Below are 7,417 nucleotides of genomic sequence, written 5' to 3'. Positions count from 1 at the left end.
GCTGAAATAAAGAATGTTGCTTTCATCAAAATTTAAACACTTACGATACGATGTATATAGCGAGAGTTTTGTTTTATTTTATTACAACCTTTTGAACTTAAAAAACTAATGGAAAAAGAACAATAGCAAAGGTGGTTAGTTGGTGCCGGTCGATCCGAAACCGCCCGCTCCACGCTCCGTGTCATTTAGTGACGGCAGTTCCTCTAGGTCCGGATAAGCAATCTTCTCGCAAATGAACTGTGCGATCCGATCACCTTTCTTTACATCAAAGTCTGCCTCTGAATGATTAAACAGCACGACGCCAACATTACCACGGTAATCCTCATCAACGACGCCGGCTCCTACATCGATGAAATTTTTCACTGCCAGTCCAGAACGTGGCGCTACCCGTCCGTAGCATCCTTCGGGCACCTGTACCTGGATGTCGGTCATCACGAGTTGTTTGCCGCGACCGGGAACGGTATAATCATAGGCACTGAAACACAACACAACCAAAGTATTACCGATTAGATGCAAATGTCGTAGCAGTGGAAGCGAAGCTTGATCGAATTACCTTCTCAGATCATATCCGGCCGCTTTGGCGGAACCTTTCGTCGGAGCAAACGCGTGCTCGGTAAGTTTAGCAAACTTGAGTACACACTTTTGTTCAGGCATTGTTGTAGAAAATTGTTCTTTCGATGCGGAGGCGCGCACGATTCGATTGAAAATAACCAGCGTCTGATTTTTGGCGCGAAAGTTGCTGATCCGTTTGACAAGCTCTGTCCGGCACAGCGTAGTAGCTCCGGCCATCGTTGCAGAAAGAAACGATACAGATTTGGAAATTGTGTATTAAATTTTACAGAAAGACAGAATTTTTTTTTATGTAGAAGAAGAGCTTTTCCATACAGCATAACAATACACATAATATAGGAATAGTATTGTCAACAAATGTTGTATTCAGAAAAAAATGGAAGAAATAAAAACTTTGGTCTATAATTTCTTTGCAAGACCATAGTTCCGAGCGCGAATCAAGAAAAGCTATTACCGCGTTTTAAACTCAAGCAAAACAGCTCGGTTGGGATTTAAAAATGTCGTTACAGAGCCACACATTAGATTTTTGAAAACGAAAATATTCTTCAGAGAATTGTTTAGGATAACTACAAGCAGCGCTCTTTCTGTCGAATGAAAAGGATGAAATGTAGAAACCTGTTATGAAAATGGTTCATTAATATAGAAAAACTCTTCTAAACAATTTTATTTATTTTAAGTATGACGGCTTGCCCCGTATTGTAAACTCTTTGAAACATGTTGGTCCTGTTTTACAAAACAAGAACGGTCCTACAACTAATTCTGTAACCATTTTACAACTTTTTTCCACCAAACCTAGTTTTTGATAGTTTGCAAAGCAGTACTGTCAATCGCCGCACAAAAGTCAATGTACACCTGGTGTGACTAGCTCAAAAAAAGAATCTGACCGTGAAATACACGGGGCTGGGAGATGTATGTAGAACGTCCAGGCATAAAACCATCATCATAAATTCATCAAAAATTAATGCTGCTAGCTGAACTAAAGCAGAAAATGGCATTTGAAAAGTTTGCTTTGAACTTGTGGTCGTAGTTTAGATTTAGTGGCTCCTTCATAGTGGGTGAAGAATGATCGATCGCCGTTTTGATAAATTGGAAAAGGCTAAGAGGTTTTATAAAGCAAGCGAAATCAGAAGGCTCAGAAGTTCAAGGAAATCGTGAAAACTACGGACTCCACAAACTGCTGTGATCCAGAAGTCTAATTGAGACTGAGAGTTAGGACTGAATAGCCAACTACGTTATAACTTCGAGTCTAGTAAGCCATTCGATGACCGGCGTGACCATAGGAGGTTGTTAAGCCAAGAAGAGAGAATGAAGTGCAGAAGTGACCAGAGTATTTCTTTAGCACTATGAGACGGATTATCCTGCCGTTTCTGGTTTCTTTGACATGGCTTAGCAACCGTAAGCTGGTAAAAAAAAAATCGATAACACATTAATTGTTATTTCGCAGTCTGAAAGGTGTTTGTGTCTGACATAACGGGACCAGGCTCAAATTCCATCCTCGCACGCAGGACGGGCTATCAAGCCATAGCCATAGAAGCAATGAGAAGAAGTAACAATTTAAAAAATGTGTCACATCATGAAATCAGATCATGAAATCGTTACCTTAAGTACGGATCCTCGCGTATGAAGACTCCTAGAAAAACAACATAACTTTTCCTCGTTTATGCTGACATGATAGTATAATGAATAGTACCTCAAACATCACGTCACGGGCAACGGACTCGCCAGTATGGCATGGTCGGTGCGCTTTAACATAATCCGTTAGCAGCGTACCGCAAAAGCGCAGCAACAGAAGGGATCAGTTCATCGGCACCTGCGCTACGTCAAACGGTAGCCCTCATTGATTTCTTGAGCGGAACTAGCGGAGACCTAACCCATCATCTCGCGCCAAGGGGTGTTACTTCCTTTCTCCCCCCTCCATAGCCAGGTGGGTGGTGGTGGCGTTTGCGGTGGCGAACGAAATTGCAATTGCAACACGTCGCTGCTAACAAACATTCGTTTCCAGGCGCAGCCTCCCAGCATTCCGCGAGCCCATAGCTAGGTGCTCCGGTGGCCACGGTGCAGTGGGTCTCAAAATTAACATAGGAAACGCTGCTCTAGCTTGTGGCTCTCGATCGTGGCCAGCCCTTCGGGAAGCTGAAAAAGGGAGCCCCCAATCGAAATCGAACGGCAAATGCTTGAAGCCGGAGCCGTGCTGAGCATGCGCTGCGGCCACAGGCAGCAGCATAGGCTAATTAATTGAAGGGAAAGGGGAGCGTAATTTTCATGTTATAAAAATAATAAGTGAAACGGATGCAGTTGACCTGCGAAAAGATCAGTAGACTCGCTTCATGGTGAAGGCGGTGGAGCACAGGACGGGCTGGGAGCTATGATGGGCTGGGCTGCGATGCTTCGCTGACTATATGAGCTCATCGGTGGCGTGGTGCAAATTTCTCCACCCTTTGGGCCAAGTCTAGCGATTTTTTTTTTGGGTTGCTGGGATTTGCAGACGAAGAGACCGTAGCACCTTGCACAGAGCCCTTACACATAGTGATCGTTTCGATACGCTCCTTTGAATCCGCTCACTTGTTGAGCTCCGGGTTGGGATTGGGAACAGGTGGAACAGTGAAATGGTGCTAGATGAAGCCGAAGGTGAATATGAATGTTATAAACGCACACAGCGCGAAGGCCGGAGCGGGAAGAGAGGAAGGTGATCATGATGCATTCTGTTGCCCTTCCTACTACCCAACCCAACTACCGCCCCCCAAGGACTACCGCTCGCCGAACTAGAATAGATGCCGTGGCTCGTGGCCATGTGGGCCATTTGTGAGGGGGAAAAAATGAGATCTTCAGGCAGGAACGTCTTCGGGAGCCGCCGGTTGGTTTCGCAGATGATTTGCCTGGCTCGTGGATGGTGGAATATGGGCGCATGGTTCGTACGGCATCCCCCTATCGTGGGCCGGTGCAGTCGTATGCAACGAAGCTTAATTAATAGAAGATAAGAATTATGAAGCGCATGCGGTTAGGTGCGATGAAGGTTCAGTGGTTGATTTGCTGGAAACCAAGCCCGAGACTGTTAAGAACCGGATGCACGTGAGACACGAACCGGGCCACGAGCATAGAACGTCCACTCGGGCAATGAGCAAAAATGCACTTAATGAGCAGCTTTGCATCGCAAAAAGGAAAGGTGAACGATCTCGTACGGTATCGGAAGAAGGGCCCCTAACACAAACAAAAGAAGCGATTAAAAATTCTATTTGGCTAGAATGAGATCAAGAAGCAGGGCTAAAATCAGTCAATAATTAGCTTTTGGGCATGGTTTGTTTTGAGTTTTTTGTATATAATAAATACGCCTTTAATAAAAGAGCATTTTAGGCACAACACAGCAGATTGGAATCAACGGAACTAGTCCTCCTGTTGTTCCGAAAGATCATCAACGCCCCTTATTGTCTCTATCCGTCTGGTGTCCTGTAACTTCCCTACAGTGACAATCTGTAAGTATAATTCTTTTTCTTCGTCTTCTTGGTTTAACGATGTCGGTCGTCGGCAAATATTTCTTCAACACCGGCCATCGAATGGCTTTGCTTATTAGACTTGCCGATATCTCATAGTTGGATAATCAGTCCCGTCCTCATTACGGGGTGAAGGTGGGATCCGGATAAGATTTGAACCCCGGTCCATCCGTATGAAGACCGGCACCGATGTCGCCTACACCACCGGGCCACCCCGCGACTTTAAGTGTTATTGCGAGCTGTAATTGCTACAACATGTTTTTTTTATTCATAAAGGACTGCCAGGCTGTATTGGTATAACATGTTTTATTAGCTGCTATAGTATGTTCAGCATAATAGAAGCAGCAGTTCTCACATTTTCTGGAGTCCTTTGAACCCATCGTAATAAATTGAAATTTGCAAAATGTTTTTCTAATTTAATAAGGTTCCTGTGATACTTTCTAAACCAATTGTTTAAAGTAACATTGCTTCTAATTGGATCTTATCTTCATTCCTGTTTTTTTTCTAGGTTTATTACGCAACTTATTACTTTTACTCAAATAATTCGATAGTCAGTGCTGCATTGGAATTAGCCAGTTTCATCTGGCTCCTTTTGACACTATACCACCTTGCCATCCGTACTTACTTACTTATTAGACAATCGCAGAAGTCCTCGATAGCGCACATGATATTTCGCCCTGGTATGCCAATCTGTTCTCTCTCTCTCTCTCTCTCTCTCTCTCTCTCTCTCTCTCTCTCTCTCTAAATGCATAAAAATCATATTAATAATTTATGAAATACATCCATGCCAATTTAAATAAAGGAGCAAGGAGCAAGGAATAACGGATATCTTCAAGTTTTCATGTATCTCTGTTTAATTTTTCTAATTCTTGTTAATTCTATACCTCCCATCACCATGGGGCGGAACAGTGGTGAGATGGCATCGGCAACGGTCTTCATAAGGCAGCACCGTTGCTCAAATCCCATCCGGAACGTTCAGTTCTTAGTGAAGACTTTACTTTCCAACTATGTGATTTCAGTAAGTCTAGTAAACCTTTTGATGGCCGACATGATTGGTGATGGGTCAAGTAGCACTTTTTACTGTGTGGTGCTGTGGTACCACGTCGAGCACATTTTTTTGTGGTAATTTTGGTGGTGCCGCACAATGTTTGAGGTACCACAATTATATTTAGTCTGTTGTGTGGTCTCACCGTTTACTGTGCTGTGTGTGCGTGGTACCACTGTGCCAAACAACTCATCACTAGGCATAACCTAGTAGATCATTAATCCAATAAGAAGATCTCATCGAGAGGACATAAATAAATAAATAAATATATATCCCGGTGTTACAACATCTAACAGGTTGGCTGATAAGTCCCCGGTCTGACACATAGATGGCGCCGCTAGTATTAAATGCATATTATTTTTATATAGCACCAACCTTCAAATGATTCGTGTCAAAATTTGACGTCTGTATGTCAATTAGTTTTTGAGACAGAGCGTCTTTAGTCAAGCAACTTTTGGTTGCTTGGCGAACGAAAAAAGAACGAAGAAGAAAAAAGTGTTGTTCCACCAAGACAACGCACCGTGCCACAAGTCATTGAGAACGATGGCAAAAATTCATGAATTGGGCTTCGAATTGCTTCCCCACCCACCGTATTCTCCAGATCTGGCCCTCAGTGACTTTTTCTTGTTCTCAGACCTCAAAAGGATGCTCGCAGGGAAAAAGTTTGGCTGCAATGAAGAGGGGGTCGCCGAAACTGAGGCCTATTTTGAGGCAAAACCGAAGGAGTACTACCAAAATGGTATCAAAAAATTGGAAGGTCGTTATAATCATTGTATCGCTCTTGAAGGGAACTATGTTGAATAATAAAAACGAATTTTGACAAAAAAAATGTGTTTTTCTTTGTTAGACCGGGGACTTATCAGCCAACCTGTTAGGTGCTTAAAAAACGCAATCGCTCGTAATGGGTTTCGTTTATGGTTTTAGCATCATCCAGAACATGAGAACTCGTAATATTGCTTTAAATATAGCGAAATATCTTATTCTTCATTGTTCTACGACCTACTTGGTCACGTCGGCCATCGATTGGCCTGTTGGACTTGTTGATACTGATCTACTGATCTGCTACCTAGCATTATGCCTAACTTACATAAATTATGTTCTTACGTACTTAATTAATTATACATTTGTTATTTCGATTAATTTTAATTAAGCTCAGCTGAACGTCTTTATTTGACTCAGCTGAACAGTATTTGACAAAATCCGGTAATAGCAATGCAAGTGATGTGTCTAATTATTAGGTCGGATTAAAAATATTCCTCATCGCATAGCTACAATTAGCCATGCCACTGCAGTAGTTTCAATGCTCTGGTTGCGTTTGCCTGAGTAATGTGCACCCAAGATGCACCGCATAGATGGCGAAGAAAAGAGTGCTAGTCGCAGAAACGATTGTATGCACCTTTGACGGGGGTTAGTGACGGGGGTTGTCTTCTTCGGTGTCGCTGAAGCATACACCGTTCGTGGCCCGGCAGCACAACAGAGATCCCTGGACGGTGCTTATTAAAGCAGTAAAGACGCCGAAGATAAATCGTAGGGCGAATGAATGTGATTACTTGCGCTGCCGATTACTCCTTCCAGTGCTAGGAGTAGGCACCCGAGCACCATCGCCAGGTGATCTTGAACCGTTGACATCGTGGGACCTGGTCAATGGGAGCCGACGATGACCACTTCTTTTACAGCACCGGAAATACGCATTGATGCGCGCGCCATAGTCGGCCGGGCCAGCTCATGTTCCCATAGGCCACGGATGGGGTGGCTTAGTGATCCATTAGCCATCGAGCTGCCATGGCAATGGTTTAGCAGGGGGATGCCAACGGAGGGAGCTGCAGCGGTCCGTCCGCGCAGGGCCAGAAGCACTACGTTGCGAGGGGAGGAGGGTTCAGGTGAAATACTTTTTTTCACATTCCTAGATGGCTTCCTGGAGCGATGGATTTGAACAGGAGCAAACTGACCCATGACGATATGCTGCCGTGCGTCGCCATCGACCGGCACCGTTACCACGCCACTGCTACCGTCGACGTTTATGCGCTTTGTAGCCACTGGCTGCTGGTTGACCACATAATTGCATTCCATAGGTAACAATCTCGCTTAAGTTCGTCATCATGTTGTGTGCGCGTCCACATCTTGCCCTCTATCGTTGCACCGTGGGGTACGCTTTGCGTGGTTTTCATCTCTCTCTTTCTCTCCTTCTATTAATCCTTTTCTGCTTCACTGTTGCTTGATGTCTTGACATCGTCCGTCTTGAGCTTTGTTTTACAATTTGCGGTACTTGACCGCAAACCTCGCCGTGCCGCGTATGTCTTATTTCAGCGCGAAG

At 44.2% G+C, this 7,417-nt stretch overlaps 3 protein-coding genes across 3 annotated transcripts in view; 2 read left to right on the top strand and 1 right to left on the bottom strand.

Moving 5' to 3' along the window:
* Nucleotides 1-7,417, top strand: part of LOC126565727 (60S ribosomal protein L38) — a 205,588-nt gene that overhangs the window by 53,507 nt on the left and 144,664 nt on the right. The gene's annotated exons all lie outside the window — the stretch shown is intronic.
* The window catches only part of LOC126564104 (probable serine/threonine-protein kinase DDB_G0282963), a 160,469-nt gene that overhangs the window by 94,406 nt on the left and 58,646 nt on the right, over nucleotides 1-7,417 (top strand). The gene's annotated exons all lie outside the window — the stretch shown is intronic.
* On the bottom strand, nucleotides 136-807 carry LOC126565452 (deoxyuridine 5'-triphosphate nucleotidohydrolase). Its single transcript, XM_050222633.1, has 2 exons — nucleotides 554-807; nucleotides 136-475 (listed from the first exon to the last, which is right to left on the bottom strand). Exons 1-2 carry the CDS (start codon nucleotides 787-789, stop codon nucleotides 136-138), a joined length of 576 nt encoding a protein of 191 aa, XP_050078590.1. The 5' UTR covers nucleotides 790-807.

This window comes from Anopheles maculipalpis, chromosome 3RL (genome assembly GCF_943734695.1).
Source record: "Anopheles maculipalpis chromosome 3RL, idAnoMacuDA_375_x, whole genome shotgun sequence".
Lineage (NCBI taxonomy): Eukaryota > Metazoa > Arthropoda > Insecta > Diptera > Culicidae > Anopheles > Anopheles maculipalpis.
Note: the sequence above shows the minus strand (reverse complement) of the source record. Positions and strands in the feature narration are given on the sequence as shown.